Consider the following 20808-nt stretch of genomic DNA (forward strand, 5'->3'; position numbering starts at 1 on the left):
TGCTTCCTCCCTTGGTCACAACTCTCCCTTCTCTTCAGCCTTTCTGCCCTTCTCCCTCTTTTTTCCCCTGTCTTTTTGAGAATTTTCTTTCCTTCCCTTCCCATTCCCACTGTCCTCACTCAGCTCTCCCAGCAGCATGCTTTGGAGCAAAGTAGGTGCCAAATTTTAACGGCCATTGTGCAGAAGATGACTCCATGCCAATGACCAGACTTTGTTGTGCCACCATCTCATGCTTCAACCACATTTTCTGCCATGCAGCCGTTGTTTGTCTTTCTTTGCACGCTTGCATCCCTGCCATCTCCTGCCTTTCCTCTTCTGCCAAAGTGTGCATGGTTGAAATAGTTGCAGCATTAAAAAGGTCTCCGCTGCTCCAATCTGCATGTCCCAGGGGGCTAAGGCATTGACCACTGGAACACTGCCTTAAAATAATCAATAATGCTGGGTGACACGCCAACCTCGCACTGGCCAACCAGGGATAACTTGGGGTATTTCCTCATTCTCTGGAGAGAAACAACTATTTGTTTAATAAAGGCCATCACCCCAAAACATCGCTGTGCCTCCCTCAGACTGCCACGCTCCAGGAGAGAGGAGCTGGAAAGCCCGAAGCTGGCTGTGGGGAACTCTGGAGCCTGGAGGCCATCTTAGCCCCATGTAGAAGGTAAGCAAAGGTATTTACATGCTTCCCTCAGCATTAAAAAGCAAAACTTTCTAAAAGCCTAGTTAAAAATTAGAAGCTTGCTCTAGCCGCCTTGCTTAACAAAGCTGTAGAAAGTGCTTTTGTTCGCTGAATTAATAAAGCGTTTTGAGCGCTTCTGGCAATCCAGAGTGTTTTCCTAAGCTGTAATAACATGGTCAGATCCTCTGATGTGCACAGGTAGCAAAGCGGCATTGATTTTGGTGGTAGAGGCTCTCGCTAGGTCTGGTGATTGATGTTTAGGTAAGTTCTCCTCGCAGTTTGAAGTGGTATTGAGATAGGTCAGAGAGAATGGGCTGTAAACCCCTGTTCTTCCAGCCAAAGCAGCATTGTGTTTCTTCATGAGAATTGCGGGAGAATTGGGCCCTCCAGCTATGTACGAAAGATGCAGAAGGGAATTTATAACTTGCCTACAAGACCTAGCTTTTATAGAACAAGGCTAGTCTGTGCCTGTGCTTGTTTGCTTCTCTCTGGGGAGGGAAAGTAGGTGATGTTGGGCAAACACATGGAAAAGCAAAAGCTGGAATGAGACAGGAAAGCAGAGACGCAAAATTCAGTGTAAAAAATAGCAAATGCATTAGGTATTTCAGAGAAAGATGGGTGAAATATCCAATATTCTTTCCATTTCCCTTCACTCCCTCCCCACTTCATCTTTCATTTGCACATTGTCAGCCTGCTTAGATTTTTATCTCTTTGAGCTGGAGCTCTTTCCAGAGGCTTGCAAAATGCCCTGCCCAATTTTAAGCACTATATAAACAATAGGTAATAACTGTAAACCAAGAAGCATCTTTGTTAAAAACGTTCCCTTCTGGAATAGTTTAATGCCAGTTAGCTTGGTTTAAAGCTGGATTAAAAAGTATAATGTGATTGTGGAGTGCTCAGAAGAAAAGGCATATAAGTATAGTGCTCTTATTAAACTCGTAGCAGCAGAGAACAATGCAAATTTTTTGCTATAGAAATGCAAACTCAGAAGTGTCTGCCAGTCTCAGCTACCTGACAGAAATATACAGCATCCCATAAAGTCTTTCTGTTATCCCTCTCAGTTACAGAGGTCTGAGGACATTAGTCTGTCTTCATGCCTTACCTCATCTCTTTGCTGTCTTCGTTCTGTCAATGAAGCCGGCTTCAGCCTGTCTCTGGCTTTCTCAAGTATCTTCATACTGCCTTTCGCCTGGGTTTTTTTGCTTGGGAACCCAACCTTGATTGATTCTGTACTCCTAGCCTGCTTAATACCTTCTCACACCAACTTCTGTCACAAAACTTTCAGGATTAGCCAATGCACATGACTAAATTGAGGGACATTTCACTGTTTACTGCCTCAGTTATTACAAAAACTATTTGCACGTAGCAAGCATAGACATGTGCACGTGTGTGGCTGTGTGTATGCGTGTGTAACACAGGTGTGTGTACTGAAATGGTGTGTGTTCAGATCATCTTCAATTTTCTAACTTGCTCAAAGGAGATCAAAACCATCTTTGTCATAAACTGTCAGCTTTCTGTGAGGACAGAAACCCACAGATTGATATTTTGTATTTTTATGCATTTGAAAGCCTTGTGCTGCAGTGAAACTATGATAAAACATCATGAAGAAGTTGTGATCAGTTTGTGCCATAAAGTTAATGGCAGTGTGAAAGTTCAATAATCTCTGACCCAGTAGTCTGAAATTTCCAACCTGACATGGAGAAATATCTGTGGATCCACTTTTGTACTGATCAGCCTTTTCTCTTTGGCTATAGATCACAGCGTGGGTGCAGTATGAGCTGAAGTTGTTCACTTTGGTGAAGAGGGATGTAATAGCAGCCTACAACAAACTTGGAAGGGAGTGACAGAGGTGATGGAGTGGTGGGAGAGGAAATAACGAGGAGCAACAGCCATGTTTACAGCTTGGGAGACTCAGGTTGGACATGAGGAAAGACTTTTTCACCAAGAGGTTGGGGCAGCCCTGCAACAGGTCACCCAGAGAGGTGGTGGTAGCTCCATTCTTGGGGGTTTTCAAAGCTCAGCTACAAAAAGCCATGGCTGACACAGCGACCTAGTGTCGGTGGTAGTCCTGCTTTCAGCAGGAGGTCAGACTGGCGACCTGCAGAGATCCCTTTCAACCAGTGCTTCATTTATGTTGAGTCTTTGATTTTAAAAGAAGAGCCTGACCGCTGTGAAATAGTAAGCTGCTGTTTTACACCTTATGACAGATCTCTGGAAATGAGGTGGGACAGCTTTGTGACTTCCCTTAGCAAATAGCCACAGGATTAGACGTGTTTCCAGTTTTTCAGATATTTTAGGGTGGGTGCCTTACCGACCTGTAACCCACAGTCCTATCTACCCTTATCTGCAGAATAAGCACATCACAGGAAACAGTAATGAAAGTTTCTCCAATTCTTGCTGACAGCATATTTTTGATTGAAATAGCCCCAGCGCCAAGGCAGGGCTGAATGTTTCTGTGGCATTCCTGGCAGTCATTTCCTGCTCTTGTAGACCTTCAGTGCAGGAGATTTCAAATCAGCTGCCCAAGACAGTGGTCCCAGACAACGTGGTGCATCCACCTCCCCTCCCACCCGAGGCCTTAGCCCCACCACGAAATCCGCCAGCCAGGGTATCAGTTTGTGTGGCCATGGTTCTGTTACTGATGTTCCCAGTGGACAGACACTTGTCCATGAAGAACTAACATGAAACTCTCCATTCATTTCATACCAACACATGTTTAGTCCTGGCAATTCTAAATAAATTCAGTTAAACATTCCAGTTTTTCATAATTCCATTTTAAATAAAGGCTCTGAAGGGAACAGGCTCTGTAAAACAGGATTATCTCTGTAAGTCTTAACTGGAACATTTCTTGCTTCAAAACCGACTCTTCTTTTATTAAAGAAAACTGCTGAAACCCCGTGCTCCCTGCACTGCAGTAACCCAAACCCCCCTGCATCTTTCTTCAGCAGAGAGCTACCATGTGCACAGGGAAGTGTTCAAAGTGCATTGGGATCACCCTGTTCCCACTGGCGGCGTGTGCCATAGTCTCCAACATCCTCCTGTACTTCCCCAATGGACAAGTTCTGCAGCTCAGCGAGATAACTGATCTGGTCTGGTTTTTCCATGGCATTCTGGGAGCTGGGATACTGGTAAGAGAGAAGTGTTGCTACTGTTTCTTATAGGTTTGGTTTTGTTTTAAATTTAGGGCTAAGAAAACCTCTGTTAACAAAAAAAGTCATAGAAATATGTTTCACATAAACATTCGAGCAGCTTAACTGGGAAGTTGGGTACTGGTTTGAGAAAGTGCATCCAAGACTGGAAAAGTCCCTAATCACAGGAATACAAGGTATTCCGGAAATAAATATCAGGTCTCCAAGTCAGGAGGAAGCAATAGGACTGACTTCTCACTGTGGAGAAGGGTGACATGGGTGTTCATCCTCCATGAGTCAAAGCAAAGATGAGGTCCTAAGCTCAGCTGGAAGTGGTGAGTTTTCACTATTGTCTGCACCCCTTCGTTACCCCTCTAACTGATTTTATGCTCACATAATTCACAAAAAACATGAAGGGGAAAACTAAAACATGTTTCAATAGGTGTTCATTAGAGACCCAGCCAACACTCCATGAAGGTGGAGCTCCAAATGGCTTAAATCCCAAACACTTGCTGTGTTCCCACACACCCACCTACCTCCTTTTGGGTTTGATCTGGTTTGTATGTGTTCTTCTATAACCAGTTCTCCATTCCACCACTCACTTTTTTGTGAATATCCATAACTAGAGGGAACATGTTTGGGAATACTGATCTTTTCCAGTTCACTAGAAAGCCTGCTCCCTTTACAGTCTTCCAATTATCCACCCAAATGCAGATAAAAAGCCGAGCGAGTAACATGCATATGACAAGTACTGGCTGTTATGCAGCCTGGGCAGATGGTAAACTGGCATAGAGCTAGCTACCTGCATGTCAGAAAAATGAATGTTTAGAAATAATTAACTTAGAAAAAAGCAAATCTCATTCACAGTCAGGCTATGATGCAGCTGCCACGTAAGTCTATGGAAAAGCTACAATGAATGTGGTTCAGACTCATGCTTCCCAAAGCAGAAACTTGGTATAAGATCATTCAGTAAATTGTTCTCCACCAGCAGCTTGCCTGCTTCTTCTTCCAGCTACCACTTGGGCCTATTACTCATGCTGAGCTTGAACGTAAGCATGAGTTTGTGGAAGGAAGCCTAAAGGAAGAAGTGGAACTACATGAGAGACCTGTGGAAAATTCGTATCACTGCAAGCCCAGGAGTCATTGGCGTTCAATGAAAGGAAAGGCAGATGTTAGGCATGAGAGCGTCACAGGCTCATTGAAAACATGCCTTCTTTTAAGGCTTCCACAGAGGCTTGCCTGTGGCCAGCACCACATACATCAAAAATGAGAACAGCAAGTGAGAGGGGAGGAAAAATTTGCATTGACCTTCAAAATACAGCATTAGGAGTAATTATTGATCCACAAACAATGCTGTTGAGTGTACGTGTTTTCCAGAAAACAGCGTGACAAATGCCCACAGGTGAAAAGAAGGGGAAAGAAAGCATTATCATCAGCTCCATTTTCCAGGTGCTGGAAGCATGGAAAAAAGAAGTCTGGCTTCTGAGCCTCCTGGGGAGCTAAGAAAGGGGCAGAATGCCCCACGACTGCAGCCTGGTCTGTATCCTGACTCCACAGTGAGGACTGACCAGGCTGCAATGCTTTCCCCCATGCACCCAGCTTCTCGCCAAAGGAAACTCAGGGAAGTCGTGCCAACAGGTTGCCCCATCTTGGTGGATCTCCCTGTAACCAGGACACAGCCTCCAGAGCCAGGACTTTGGGGAAACTTCGTAACAGCCTGGCCTGGCTCTGTGAGCTAGAAAACCTGCCTTTGGCTGAGCAGCCAGCCTCACCCTTTCCTCCTCCACTGCTGCTTCTCTAATGGAAATTTATATGACGTGAAAACCTCTCCATTTCCTTATTTCGAAAGTTTAGGGTGTAAAGAAGGGAAGACTGGCTCCATGTGTCATAGTAACATCTTTCCTGATGAAAAGCCTATGTGCAACACTGGGAAATGCCTGACTGAGCCATGGCTCACGCACAGCCCTCATTTTACTGACAACAGCCAAATCTAGCAAAGTTTCATTCCCATGTCAAAAGGCAGGTGTTTATAATCAGACACTGCAAAACAAAGGAAGTTGCCAAGCAAACCCTTCATCCTGAGCCAGGCTAATAAATGACACAGAGGTGTTCGCAGCTGAGATGAGAAACCTCCAAAGAAGACAGCCCTGGAGGAAAGGGAGTGTTGGTTTGATAGGCAGAGGTATTAGCTCTCCTTCTGAGTGCCAGACAGTAGCATGCTAGGGCTGAGGCTGCCTTGGGGACCACCTGTGATTATTTAAGAGCTGACTTCTTTTCAGGAAGAGGAACGTCTTTTTAACCCCAACGCTCTACATCTGCAGGTCTCTAGCTGCGGTCCAGTGACCACTGCAGGTGCTGGAGGCTGCCCCTGGGGTGTGCATAAAAGGCAATGGAGAGCAAATCCTTTGAAAAATATCTAGGGGCCTCCAAATCTAAGCAGGTTTCATAACGCTGTCTTACAGTCTAACAGAGATATTCACAGCGCACACATAAATTCCCCAGGCTATGTTCACCATGGACATTCTGCTCTTCCTGCCCTACATGGGACAACATCTCTCCAACATCTAGTCAGGCTGGTTTTACAGCTTTTACTTTTTTCGTTTGTTTGGGGGGTTCCCCTTCTTTCATTACTTTATAGGGACCATTTCCTACTTTCTCAAATACTTATTTTCTTGCAAATGGTGGTGGGCAGAGGCAAGACAGCAGGAGTGCTCTGGCTGCACAGCTAGACTCACAAAAGCTTGCTTGCCCTCTAGCTGCCAAACTAAATTCAGCTTTTCCTATCTCCAGAGTGCCTCTGTAAAGTGGCATTATATCCTGAGACACAGATGGTTACTGGTTTCATTGCATCAGTCCAGCTCCACCTGATAATAACTGTGGAGAAAGCTGGTGTGAACTGGGATTTCCTTGTGGAGTGGAGTCCATTTTGTAGCTTTTCCAGAAGTGTAGCACAAAGAACCAAAGTCAGGTGTGTTTCAGGATGTTTAAGACTGATTTCCCAATTATAATCCAGAGTAAGATGCTCAGAAAATTTAAACGGACATAATTCTTACTCCAGTGATACATCTCTTCTGAGTAGAAATTCCGTTTGCTCAAAACTGATGCATTTGCTCCTGAAAAAAACCCAACAAACCCCTGCTGAAAAGAAGCATAGCTTCAGCAATCAGAATTTTTGTACCAGAAACTTGCCAGCCAGCTCTAGCTGTAATCCCACGCTTCTTCCCGAGTTACTCTTCAGCAAGCACCAACACCTAAGCAGGTGTAACTCACAGAGAAGAGGCAGAAGGTGGTTTGCATTTGAGGAACATGATGCCCCAGCTCCTAGACTTTAAAAACCATCCCCGCAGAAGTACTGCACACCAATTCAGCTTGTGCTTTTCTCACACAGGTTATTTTGCCGGCATTCATGATGCTGGGAGCAGGCGGAGCAGGATGTTGCGCTAACAGATGTGGGGTAAGTGGATATTTATGTGTCGAAATGGCACTAGACGGTTTGCACAATAGCTCTTAAATGGCTGCTTAGCAGGTGGAAACGTACAATGACAAACCATCACACCACCATCAACAGCCATTTCAGGGAAATGCAGAGCAGGAACTTGATCTACAGCGTCCCTGGGCTGGGGCTGAGGGCTCAGTTGGCCAACAAGAATGTTATGATACTGCAGCCACTGACATGAGGGAAATCATACTCAGCCAGGGCAGGTGCTGGAGCATTTACGCACAACGCTGAGGGCAGAGGGGCACAAAGCTACTTCTCTTCACCCCACGTAAAGTAAACCATGGCTCCAGCTTCCTTCTGCTCAAGGCAATCTAAAGATTGAGACAGCTGCCTGTTCCTTCTGCTTCCACCTGGTCCTGTTTCCTCCATATCCTTGCACGGCAATTTGCTTTTCCACAGGTTCATCCCTGCTTACGTCTGTAGGGACAGATAGGTCCCCTACTTTGCAGGCCCATCCTAAAAGCCTGAGCTGCTGCAGCTGGTGCTAAGGAGCCAGCGCTGCTTCCTGAAGGCTGGTGCCCATGGGAGGATTTGACCCGTAGCACACATTTGCCCAAGCGTTACGCACATGAAAGGTGCAAATGCAATTTGGGCTCTCTGTCATCCAGAGAAAGGCCAGAGAGACTTTTTCCCTTGATATTTAAGAATATTATAAAGCAACATGTTATACAGGCATCTCCATTAATCCTCAAGCCCTGGGCACAGACTTCTGTGTGGCTGTCTTTATTAGCAAGAATAAACTGAGTTAGAAATGTTTTTTTTAGTCTGCATCCTTCCCAGAAGCAGCCTGGAATGAGATATTCCATACAATAAAGCACGTCTCTTCTGTACTCTTCAATTAATATTTAGTTTGATCCATGAGAAGACCTTTACCTCCTCAAGATGTTTTACTTAAGTTAATTCATTATTCATAATACCTAAATAGCATTCTTCATTAGGATGTCTGCAAGTACATCCCAAGGGACATGTCATTATATTGATTTTACCAAAGGTCACATGCACAGAGAAGATGCTAATGAAGGCCAAGTAGGCCAGTTGCAGAGCTGGGGTGTGAGCCTAGGCACCCTGAACCCGGTGGCTGAGCCAGCTGCTTCTCCTGATTTTGCATGATGTAGAAAGCGGTGGTGGACAACAGCCGTACTGTTGGTGTTCCCACGCTCTGCTGAATGTGATAAGTCACGAGGGGAAATCCAGCTGAACCGGGCTCAGTTCACCCAGCATCTCAGGTCTCCCTTCTCTGTCTTTCATCCCACCACAAAATACTACAGAGCCAAGAGTCAAACTTCCCCAGACGGCCTGGGTTCACTCCCCCAGCCCACGAACGTGGGTGGTAGCACAGTGCCATCCAGCAGCCCACCTCCACAGACTCCCCACCCTCCTCCATTCCCCCCTACCCCACCCTTTCACTGCCTGAGCCATTCCTAGCAGCACCCATGGGTGCCAGGTACCCTGTCTGCATCTTCCCATCACTCCTTGGTTACCTACAAGCTGTTCCTCCTCTTCCTTATTTGCTGTTAGAGAGGAATACAATAGACACTGTTGAGAAAACAGTTTGATTATGTGCTACGATACTTGTATAAAGAGACCTAGCTGATGGCCAGGTGATGAAGCTACTCAAACCAAACTAGACGATAGGCTCAGCGAGGATGGTATGTCTTTGAAAACGCTGTCTTCTGGGACTGTGGGAACTGCCCACATCTTCGAGGTGGAAAGGGGTGAAGCTCTGCAAGTCACTCCACGGTTTAAACAGAACATGGCTCAATGTCGAGATGAGATGGGGACATGAGCAATGAGCGAGTGGCTGTGAATGGCATCAAAAACAACAGTTTCCCCTGCGCAGCTCCTGGGGAAGACTGATTTCCAAGCATGTAAAAAGAGGCGAGTATTGCAGGGAGATTTGAAGGCTAATGATGTGCTGCTTCAGGAGAAGAAACCTCAGGGAAACTTTGCTTTGGGGATAGCAGGAGGAAATGCACAGACACCCACGGCAGGGTTGCTCAGATGCCCTAACCGTATGGGCTGTATACCCAAGGCAGGGTATGGTGTGAATCACCAGGCGCTGGAGGGCAGAAGAGCCCTGGGACTGGTTCAAACATCAGGATGGTAGCGACCTCCCAAGGTGCCAGAGCTCCTTGCGAGGTGGGTCTGTGTGGACACAATATGGGGTCCCCAGCTCTTGGTGGCTTCTCCACCAACTTCTACCTACTGGCAGAGAAATAGTCCGCACTGGAACTACTCAGGAGACTCTGTAATCCAACGGTTAGATTGTCCACCTTTCTGCTTTGGGGACCTTAGGTATAAAATTATAATTTACACTGAATACTCAGCATTGCTTTTCATAGAAAAAAAAAAAAAAAGGCTACAGAACTAATACTGATCAGAATTATTATTCAACATAACCATTTTCCTTAGGGTAGGGACTCCATCCTATTATGTTTTGTGCAATCCCTGGTTTAATAGTTTCAGACTTCATGGCAGCCTTTACATGCTGCTGAAGTATCAACAACAGTAATAATAATTAGTAAATTTCTCATCCTTTTATTCACCTTATTGAGTTCTCCAGTTCACAGTGATTATGTGCTGCATTGAGTAAGTTTTTTTTCATTAATACATTTTGAATTGTTGCCTGCAAACATACCTAGATGGCTTCTTGTCTTTGCATTATGGAGTAATGATTTTGGAAAGTAGCAGATTTAGAAAGCTTTCGTGTCTTGCAGCTTAGTGTGTACGCATCTGAACACATCCACTGCACTGGCACAATGAGGAAAAAAGGCCCCCCCAAAATACAGCTTCTGTTGTTGCATCAGCAAATATACTCCAGTATTTTTCTCTAAGCCTTCCATAAGAGTTACTAGCAGAACAAGAATAACCATAGCAGCTTTCCAGACAAACAAACATAGATAAGCAAAGATATCTGAATAACCAGACAGAATAATAATTCCACAAAAAACACCTCCAGAGATAGAAACAGAGAAGAAAGAAATGTGCATGAAACAAGAACCGGGGCAATAAAGAGCAGCACAAGCTGGGACAGGAGGAACTTGGTAACTTCACCAAAGCAGCTGATGCAAATGCTCAAAGAAGAAATGCTAAAAGTCTTCATCAGCTCACCAGAGACAATCCAACTGTGTGAAGGATAAAGCAGGGAAAACATTAAAAGAAAAGCAGCAAAAAATGATGAGCTTTGCAAGAGGTAGAGAACAGGCAAACACCATGGGAAATTAATTTCAACAAACTCCAGCTTCCCAGCTTAGACATCACGTTGCAACTGAAGACACAAATGAGGAAATAAAAAAAATCAAAAAAAAAGTGATAAATGAAGGTGGTACAGCTAGGGAAAATGCTGAAAGGTTGAGATGCTGCGATAGTTAATAAAATTCATAGAATATGGGACAAGCCTCCAGAAAAGACTCCAGAAGAATGGATATAATGGAGAAATGCCACTGTGTGTCTAGAAAGTGCCCAGAAGAGCCAATTTAACAGCTGCAGCAACTTCAGACTCCTTTTTCAGTGACAAGTAGTCTTTGTCTATATAAACATGCTCATAGTAAAGGAAATCGGTGAGATGAAGCTAGTTATACAGGCAACAGACTTCAAATGAGAAAATCATGCATCAAAGAACAGTCATCAAGGGTAGTACTGATGAATACTACTAGTACTAACCACTATCATAAAACATAGTAGTAGCAAAAGACCATTTGACTTTTTCTATCATAATTGTCTTTGGGATGCCCATACTGCTACGCTGTGCTGAAACTAATCATTAGCATAATTAAGATCCTTCAACCGAGATGCAGAATGCACAGTTGAAGTAAATGAGAAAATAGGTGGGGAGAAGTGGTTCAGCGTAGGTAGGAGTTTCAGACAGAGTATCAGTCACTCACCTTCACCGCGAGGCATGGCTGGTGATCTTATTATGAGAGACAGTGCATCAGCTACAACCCAGCGCTGCTTTGGTCTGGGACAATCTACTAAATTACCTACATTTTGCTGACAATGAAGCTCTGCTAAGAGGCAACTCAGCCAACATGCAGATAAAGACAAAAAGAGTGTCCAGCTTTGCAGAAAAAGACAGAGTTATTAATCAGTTATGATGAAATAAATCTCATGAGAAATCCCAGCAACTTCTAACTCAAGGATTGCTTTAGAGGCAAAAGGACACACAAAATGAGTCAGTTCACACACTGGCAGCTTGCAAGGTGTACAGAAAACAGTAATGTCATTGCTGGCAAGTTGGAAACTGCATTCACCAGCTTGAACATGTTTGGATAGTGAATAGTTTTTAAAGCTATGTCACAAATCTGCAACGTGGATGGTGGATATTTCCATTTGTCCCTGTCATGCAGCACTGTGTGGAGCAGCTGGCATTAGGAGGTGGTTTCTACCTTCTTTGTGGGCTATTAGATTTCACTGGTATTTGCTGGCAACAGGGAAATGTTGCCAGAGGTATGTGGCTTTAAACCCAAGTCTGGGACAGGCGTGTTTCCCATGTGCTTCCTCAGTCGTGCCTCTGCCCTGACTCCGAGGCAGTCCTGCTGCCTTGCCCCCAGTCCAGGTCTTCTCCTGGCTTTGTCGGTCTGCTCCAAAGTTTCCTTTGCTCTTCTCCTTCTTGGCAGAGTTGTGAACAACCACAGGCAGGGACTCTTAACAAGACTAGTGGGAAGCCTGTCCCAGGTACACCACCAGTAGCACCTGCTTGAGATTCTTGTTTCTGTATACAAACAGCAACCAGATGCATTCCATCCACTAATAGAAAACTACCCCAAAACAGAGCAAAGGTAATTTCTGTGGGAGTGGCCAGTGTAAAATGTACAGGTGCATTACGTATAATTCGAAGTCACTGCTAGTTCGCTGCCACACGCAGCACGATTAGATTTCTCAACACGAGCAGTGGTAACCACATGTCATGCTCTTGCAAAATGAAGGAAAGCAGCAAGAAGAAAGGCTCTTTTGCCTTCCTTATCAATTAGCAAAAACAACTAATGCATCTTCTGTCGCTTTCACACCTGGATCGGTAGTTGCTTGCTAGTTTCTGTTGGTACAAGGGCTGAGAAAGGTGCTCTTGGTGGAGGTGGAAATGCCAGGGTGCATGATGTGGACTACATCAAGCCAGTACTTCATATTGGCTTTTTGAAAGAAGACCACCGGATTTTTCATAATTGATTGGTCAAGTATAAAACTCTGATTAATTAAAGCTCTGGGCATACCCACTTTTAAAAGCAAAACAAATACAGTCTGAAATCCTTTCACAGCTAGGATAGCTGCACTAGTCAGCAAAATTTAACTATTTTTTATTCCTACAAATATCATACTACTTTTATGAGTTTCAGCATATAGTAAGAAACAGATAAAGATCATTCCCTTCCCATCCAGTGTAAGCTTTCCATCTTACTCCATACTTCTGTGCACGTGATGTTGAAGGTCTTTTGCCTTTCAGATGCTGCTGTCAGTGGTCCTGGCTGTGCTGGGATTCGCGGGAGGAGCGTATTGTGTGGTCATCTCCTCACTGGGGCTGATTGGGGGCCCTCTGTGTGACACAGGTGATGGAGAATACCTCTACCCTTTCAGGAACGACACTCTGGAGTAAGTATGACATACAGGCTCTTCCAACTTTGCTTCCCCTAATTGCCCCCCACACACACACATCTTTTTATAGCAAATTTGAATTTTTCCAAAGTGAACTGATGGTCCACCTGGTCTACGAATAAACTCATATTTCTCTGAGCCAGCGTGTTCCAGCTGGTCATCTCTTTGACCAAAGATCATCTTTGGGCAAACTGCCTCAGTCTCTTCTGTTGTGCTTGTCAGCAGCCCCTTTTGCAAGTTGCAGTACACTTTCAAAAGGCTGCTGAGCTGTGAATCCCACCAGAGCCAAAAGGAAATGTTTGGCAAGTATGCCACATTAATCTGTTAAATCATCATGAATTGAGTCTACTCTGCCTGCTTCTGAAAAGCAAAGCGAAAGTCTTTTCTAGCTCTTTAAAGTTATCCTTGGCAACTACACTCTTCAAGCCAGAGCTAGAGATTATGGATGGACTGGGTTGAGATACCACAGCAGGAAAGGAGAATATGGAGACACATTTGAAAACCATTAGGGACCTTTCCCTTTAGTTATTAGCACTGCCATAAAACAAAAGGGAGATTCTTGTGCATGTACAGATGTGGCTTTCTTCTCTAGTCATCAATTGCACCTCTGCAAAGGCAATTCTGAAGAGAATCACCAGCTTTCACCAATTATAGTAGAATTTGAGACTCACTTTGTGCAATCAAGTTCAGAAAATGTAATGCCAGAAAACACAGAAAGCATTCTCAATTTTTAATTTTATTAGAAATGTATTCATTGTCAATTATTTTTCTCTATCACAGAGACAGTTATTTGTTCAACCAGACAACATGGAGCATTTGCAAAGAACCTGAAAACATAATCCTTTGGAATATTGTCCTTTTCTCTATTCTTCTGGTCATTGGTGTGATTGAAGCTATTCTTTGCTTTATTCAAGTCATCAATGGACTTACCGGCTTTATATGTGGCACGTGTATGAGGAAAAGAAAGGTTGGTATGCAATAAAAGGTATCAGAGTGCTTTACGTTCTTACCACTTTTATTTTTCAGGATCTGGGAATGGTACATGACCAGAGAGATCTTCACAGCCCCTGAATGAGCTCCTCTGGGCAGCTGAGGCAGTGCAGATGCATTTGCACACTGTCTCTCTCTCCCTCACATTGTAGTCAGGGATAACCTGGCCTTCAGATATTTCAAAACAGCGGAGCAGTGTGATGTATTGACATACTCAGTTGCATGGTTGTGTTCCTATTCAAGAAGCCATTTTGATAAAGTGTAATGACCCCCAGCAGCTGTAAGTGAGAGAGATGAGAAGTGGAGGTGTTTCTAGCTGGTCAACAGGAGTAAAAATGTCATTTTACAAAGTGGAAGAAAACCTCTTCCGTGTTTCATTTATCATCACTGCTTCCTTTTCACTGTTTATTTTCATTGTCCAAGATTTTTGCAGTAAGTCTGATATCCCTCTGGAATATTAATTAATCATCTTTCTTCCATTGCCTTTCAGACAAATATTTCTGGAATGTGAATGACCTACAGGGAATGCCAGGACACACCCCGAGCTGCCGATTCACATGCAATAAGGATAGTGCACTGTGCTGTATTTCTGGGGGGGATGACAAAGAAAGCCCAAAATGTTCAGGAGTTTCATGGGGCAAAATGTATTTTTTACAAAGAAGTCCGGGTGGAAAAAGGCTAGGTCATTTAGATCTGAGACACCAAATTTTCATCTCTCTAAATATTCCCGCTAAATCTCAGGTACTGGCAAAAACATGAATCTGCCTGGTCCCAACTGCTGTACTTGTGCATAAAACACAAAAGTCCCCAGACCAAAGCTCACCACTTGTCCTGTTGTGTATATGGGAACTGAACTGGTGTTAATGTATACATCTATCAGCTGCACGAAGCAGGTGCTCTCTGGCTGGATGTAAATATCCTCATGTCCCCTCCAGATCCCACCTTGAGCTCACCTGTTTGTTCCTATTAACTTGCTACCCAGGCACTCCCAGATTTAAATTAGGATGTGCAGAGAATATATTGAGTGGCATGTGCAACACTGCAGAAGCAACTGAAGTACGCGGTTTTCAGCCTCCCTCAGCCACTCTGGAGCCAAAACCCCTTGTGCTCGTTTGGTAGCTTGCTATCATGTTTGACAAAGTCCAGTGCACTTCTACATCAGTTCTTCAGGAGCATCTAAGAGCCATGGTAGCCCTGGAGGGGCATTTGGTTCAACATAGACAGTAGGGTTTGGAGCAAGAGTTTAACAATGTCCGGTTTAACTAAAAGGAGGAGAACCTCAGCACCAGTTTTGTCCTCACGAGACTCCATAGGCATCTCACTAATTTCCACACAGGTCTGTAGGGCTGTTCCAGAATAGATCACATGGACAAGCAATTAACTGGTAAAGACAAACATTAAATCAATAAAGGTAGTGATTATGTGCAGCGTAGTAGCAAATAACAGATATAATCTGAAAAGCAAAAAATTGCATCAGTCTTAGTGTTACAGCAACAGTAATCTCAACCAGGAACTGCGTAATTCCCCATCATCATTTAAGATCAAGCCCTTGATGCTAAAGTCCATGACTGGCAAATTTCAGAAACCCCATCACTTCAGTGACCTCCTCAGAGGTTATTTCTTGGACATGCCGCTGATTTCCCTAAGTCAGCCAAACTGTAAGATAATCTTTATCCATCCTGAAGGCATGTATGCAGTTAGGAAAACCTGCATATATTTAAAGCACTTGGAGTCTATTTTTCAAAGAAAGACATTTATGTTTTCTCAGTCAAACGTTCATATTTCTGCAATGTAGCATGGGAGCAAGTTACTGGAACACAGTTATTGCAGACATGGTTGGTTGGTTGTGCTATCCTCTAATGCAGCACACAAACCCCTTTATACAGAAAGGGGAAGAAAATGCCAGTTGTGCTAAGATGAGGAGCACGTGTACATTTCCTTGGAGCATAGCTTCACCTCTAGAAGCAGGAAATTTGACCACAAAACTTAGAAGTACCTTCTGTTAAAAAAGCTGAAGTTTGCAATCATGACTAGGTGCATCCAAACCTGCCGGGTGGCTTGAAAAGCGCACGTTCATTGTTGGCAGTGAAGCCTGGACAGTGCAACCATATAAAGTGGGCATCAAAACAAAGCCAACTGATTCAACCAAGAAGAGTCAAGAAGGCAGCTAGAAGTAAGGATATTCAGCACATAGCCAGACCGAGAGAGACTCCTTCATCAGCAGAGGGGCTCTATGAACTCTTCACAGCCCCTAAATATCAGCCCTGCCCTCATCCTTCAGGTTTGTCTCCCTGAGTCTCACCTCTACGATAAAGCCAGTCTGGGCTGTGCCAGCCCTGCGAGAGGTACCCACTGGCACACACCAGGGCCAGCACAGGAAGGTAAAGGCACTGTACTGCTGCCATCTGCTTGTTCCAGGCTGTCCTGCTCTGGGGATGTTCAGTGTCACCTCTGTGTGCTAACGGGGACACCCTCTGTCCTGTCAACTGTGCAGTCACTGGCCTCACTGATATACGTAAATATTAAATATTGTTGTTGTTCTGAAGTTCTTTTCTGGCTTGATTTGTGTGACCTAAAGGACTTGCGACTTCAAACTAGCTCTGGTAGGAAGACATATGGAATAACACAGAAAGTAGAGCTAAATTCATCCTGCCTAACTTGAACCACTGAAAAGAGTCAAGCATCAAGCCACAGAGTCCATGGAGAGAGGCAGCCTTCCCCCAGCCCGTACTGAAAGGGATGTCTAAAGCAGGCAGGAGGAATTGCCTCTCCAGGCAAGATTCGGTTGCCTACCCTAGACAGGAGCATCTGGTGCCGTTTGAAGTGCAGCAAAGAGTCCTGCTCAGCCTCCAGATGCCACTCGAGGTGGCAAGGGTCTCCCACGTGTCCTGTGTCGCACCTGAGAGCCACTTGCAGATCTCTAGAGACCCAAGAATCTCAGCTGGAGCTACCAACACAGAGGTGCGGGTGACCAAAGCAAATGCTCATCTCTTGCAAACACAAGGATGCTAAAAATCAATTTAACCAAGATAGGTGGCTAAAATTCAGTGAAATCATTTCAGCTCATGGCTTTTCAGATGCCCCAAATCACCTTTTACATGTGTCAAAGCCTGAGCTCTCAGAAGTGTCACCAGAGCCTTCTCCAGGAGCCGGCCAGCACATCATAACGGGGGCGGCTCCTTGCACCAAGCACTGCAGAGACCTGTAAAAAAAGGGCTACATAATACTAATAAAAATAATTTTGGTTTAGGCAGAGTTGGTTTCACTAAATATAAAATATCGTGTTTCAGAATTGGGATTACTACAGATTTTAATTTGGGGTGTTTTTTTTTCAAAATGGGAAGAATTATTTCGGTGAAATCTAACAAAGGAAAAGAAGTATTTTGCCTCTGAAATATTTTATGTATTGTACACATGAAGAATTTAGTAAAACTAAGGAACTCACAATATTCTTCTATATCTATCTTTTATCTCTGTTCATCTTCTATCTGTCCATCTATCTACCTATCTACCTACCTACCTATCTATCTGTCTTCTCTAGTGCTATCAATCTTAAATAATTAATGGTCAAAAACTCACACAGGCATAATAACAAAATATTTGTTTAATTTTTATATTTATTACTCACTGTGCAGTCTCACCACACAGGCTTTCACACAAGGAGTAAAAATATGTTACTTTCTAATCAAATTGTCCCTCTCCTCTGCATCTGACACTCATGCAGGATATCAGCCACACACAAATCTGTGTTGGCTGGAAGACAAAAAAGTGTTCCTTGGATTGACTTGCGATAGGAATAAAATTTTAGACCAAGGACACCATCTGAAAAATTGTAAATGTTTGGAGACCAATGGCCCAGTGTTTCGGCTGCGAGGATCAAGGACATGATTCAAATACCTGGGTTGGAAACCACAGACTATTTCATGCCACCTCATTTCAAGAGGAACTGTCAGATCGTTTTGATGCAAATAGCTCAGATGCCTCAGGCCCCAGTGCTTAGTTTTTCTTGGCGAGCAGAGCAAAGCAAACTGGTGGAGGGGTTGGTCCCCGCAGACCTCCCTGTGCCACAGCCTCTGCTCCACTGCCCCAGCCCCAGCCCCGTGTCTCTGCTCCCAGGGAGCTCCTCACAGGCAACCACTTCTTTGCAAACAAACTTTAAAAAAATCCCAAACGAAATAAAAAAAAAAAAAGGACCTTTCCAGATTCTCAGAGTACTTCATTTCATTTCCTACCTGCACCAGCTCTTTGAGCTTGTTCCTTTCCGGAGGAGTGACAGGGGACACCCACCCTTTGGAAATGCCCTTCCCTGCAAGACCTCTCTCGCCCCGCAGCACCCCTTTCCTCCTGAGCCCGTGGGCCACAGAGGGCCGCCTAAAGCTCATCATCAATAACATAGCACATTTAACCTAGAAAGGCAGGGCAAGGATTTTGTCAAAGGCAGAGAGGCCCCTGTTTTGTCCGTCTTTATTTCTTCCAGTTGGTTAGCTTCAAAGCTGAGTCGCTGTAAGTGCTCACTACGGTGCAGATCATTTCCAGAATAGATGGAAAACTTGGCACACAGCGCTGCTCACTTTCTTCCAGGCACTCCTCTGTTTTTATCAACCACCCACGTCAGAGTTTGTTCCATCGAGGTCAAGTGATAAGGAGAAAGCAAGAGCTCAGCTGAGTATCCTCCAAGTAGATCCCCAAAATCACTGGAGATGATACACCAGAATACCCTGGCTGCTGCTCCAGAAGGGTATGTGTCTTCCCAGGGGCTCTGTAACTTCTGCTTGCCCATGTGGACATCTCAGAGCCTCAGGTCTCAGGTGGCACCAGCCACCTCTCTGTAAGCAGCCAAATCAAGCCCTGAAACATCTACTGGGTACAGTGACAGTGCTCTTAAAAGCAGCCCTGAGTCCAGCAGACTGAGATCTGCCCTTGCTCTGTCCTGCCTCACAGGACCTAAAATAGGTCAGTGAATCACATCCTAAAATTGCATATTTCTCCCCATGGGTTACGCAGGGAGCTTGAAGTGAGCAGCGCAGCAGCTGGCACACACAGCTGCAGCCCTCCATCATGAGCAGGGAGGTGAAGCCCGCCTCAAACATCTCTCCATTAGTGAGATTTCCTTTTTTTGGTAAAATAGACGCAGTAGCTGAGAGTCATCTAGTGGCAAAAGAGCACAACAACAGATTCAGTGAGGAATTGGTCTTCTTGGTATAACTGTATGTTTTTACAATTCTTCTTCCATGCACTGTATATCATCAAAACCACTCCAGCTTCAGATGAACTACCTTACACGTACTTTTTCTCTAAGTCTCTTTCATCCCATTGTGTAATGTTTTCACTTACCTTTTGTCCTACCACATCTGCCTTCCACCTCTCTGGATCTTTGAATGAAGTTTCCCTGCAGATTTTTATGCCTGACACTTTTCTTTTTTTTTTTTTTTTTTTTCAAGAGATGGTTAAAAAGCAGAGTCAGTCCAGATGTTTTCTGCCACTGTCAAAGAACAAATTCAAATCTTGCTTTGGACGTGTCGAATTTAGTTGACCCCTACATGAAGGATGCAACACCAGATATTTCCTCCCAGGAGTGCCTGGCTGCAGAATGGGCTGAGACCCATCCGCGTGCACCTTCAACCCTTTTTTGTTCCTGCCTAGGAAATATGCTGCAAAACATTTGTTTATAGAAAAAAGCTTAGTGTGTGTCTGTGTGTAAATAGCATTTTTAAAGTTTTTGAAACATCCTGTTTTAAGCAAGGAAGACAGCCCAAAGAAACCAATGTCTCCATTGCCACTGACAGCTGCAATTTCTACAACTTTGTAGCAGGTGCAATTGAGATGAAAGGGAGTGTTCCTAATTACCACCTAGAAAATGTGCCTTAAAAATGCACAGTGTCCCTTTTTGTACATAAATAATTGGCTCAAAGTTAAAACCCCTCACTCAGTCAAAATAGTATTTGAGTATAAATATAAAGGAATATTTCTCCTAAGGCAGGATAATCATCTGGTTCTTGGACTTTTAATCCTTTTTAATTTTCACTTTTTTTTTAAACACTTCTTATAGAGTCTTCCCACCAGGTCACTGCATAACTTACCAAAAACCTTATTTTCCCTCGTACAGAGAGAGAGGTGTCACAGAAAACGTGGGGTTCCTGCACTTCTCCCCTCTTCTTCCCACAGCCATCGCCCATGTGCCCGTGTGTTCCTACCATCCCCTGCCCGTGGGACATGCTTAACCTGTGCCACTGTCACTTCCACGCACAGCTACTCCTGGCTGTCTGCAGGAGAAGGCACACTGCAGAAAACCTTCCTAAAGATTTGAGCTTTCAAACTCCTGCTCAGGGTTCATCAGTGATGAAGAAATCTGTCACTTCTGCCTGGAAAGGCGCTACCCACTCCGCAGATAAACGCGAGTATCCAGAAAAGTCAAACAAGTGCCTTAAATAGGGCAGTTTTTACATAGAATTGGTTATGAAGAATCATACCTGGACAGATGAAAGATTCCCAGGGCAACTAAAAAGATAGCGGTGTGGCAACTCTATAATAAATGTAGCAGCCTTAATTCCTTAATGCTATATGAGTTTTTCTCAGAATTATGTCTGTTTAAAGGGAATTTCACAAAGTAGTCTAAAAATGTCTCTACCTTTCCTGTAGTTTTATTGCAGTCTAACACCTTGCTCTCCTGCCTGTTTCCAGCAGCGAAATGGTAATGCGCTTGCTTTGAATATCAGCGTGCAGCTCCTTCAGTTGGTCAGTGGTAAATCTTCTTTTACTCTTTCCTAGGTTTATTTTGATGATTATTGTGGGTTTAGTTCAGTCAACTTTAAACAGACAAATTCTTAGCCCTATCTTCTGTGTTAACCTTGTGCCTAGAACCTAGAGAAATACAGATTATTTTCATACTGTTGCATATCAGACAAAATATAACATTTTCCCTCCTGTAA

At 44.1% G+C, this 20808-nt stretch overlaps 1 protein-coding gene across 4 annotated transcripts; it reads left to right on the forward strand.

Annotated features, from left to right (window-relative positions):
• The first annotated feature begins 523 nt into the window (after window positions 1-523).
• LOC126048423 (transmembrane 4 L6 family member 1-like) lies at window positions 524-17202 on the forward strand. Of its 4 annotated transcripts, none has more exons than XM_049823403.1 (7): window positions 524-658; window positions 2431-2591; window positions 3622-3804; window positions 7193-7258; window positions 12741-12886; window positions 13670-13856; window positions 14370-17202. In XM_049823403.1, the coding sequence occupies exons 2-7, from the start codon at window positions 2568-2570 to the stop codon at window positions 14388-14390; spliced, it is 627 nt and encodes a 208-aa protein (XP_049679360.1). In that variant the 5' UTR covers window positions 524-658; window positions 2431-2567; the 3' UTR covers window positions 14391-17202. The 4 variants fall into 4 exon arrangements, with proteins under 4 accessions (XP_049679360.1, XP_049679361.1, XP_049679362.1 ...); XM_049823404.1 differs by having other exon boundaries at window positions 3625-3804; XM_049823405.1 differs by lacking the exon at window positions 2431-2591.
• Window positions 17203-20808: the final 3606 nt, after the last annotated feature.

This window comes from Accipiter gentilis, chromosome 19, assembly GCF_929443795.1.
Source record: "Accipiter gentilis chromosome 19, bAccGen1.1, whole genome shotgun sequence".
In the NCBI taxonomy this organism is placed as follows: domain Eukaryota; kingdom Metazoa; phylum Chordata; class Aves; order Accipitriformes; family Accipitridae; genus Astur; species Astur gentilis.

What these genes read in the sequence shown, in the direction of transcription:
- LOC126048423 (XM_049823403.1), top strand. Translation starts at nt 2,568, where the DNA reads ATGTTTACAGCTTGGGAGACTCAG. An exon ending in TTACAGCTTGGGAGACTCAG is followed by an intron (nt 2,592 to 3,621) that starts GTTGGACATGAG and finishes ATCTTTCTTCAG; the next exon opens with CAGAGAGCTACCATGTGCAC. An exon ending in CGTGTATGAGGAAAAGAAAG is followed by an intron (nt 13,857 to 14,369) that starts GTTGGTATGCAA and finishes ATTGCCTTTCAG; the next exon opens with ACAAATATTTCTGGAATGTG.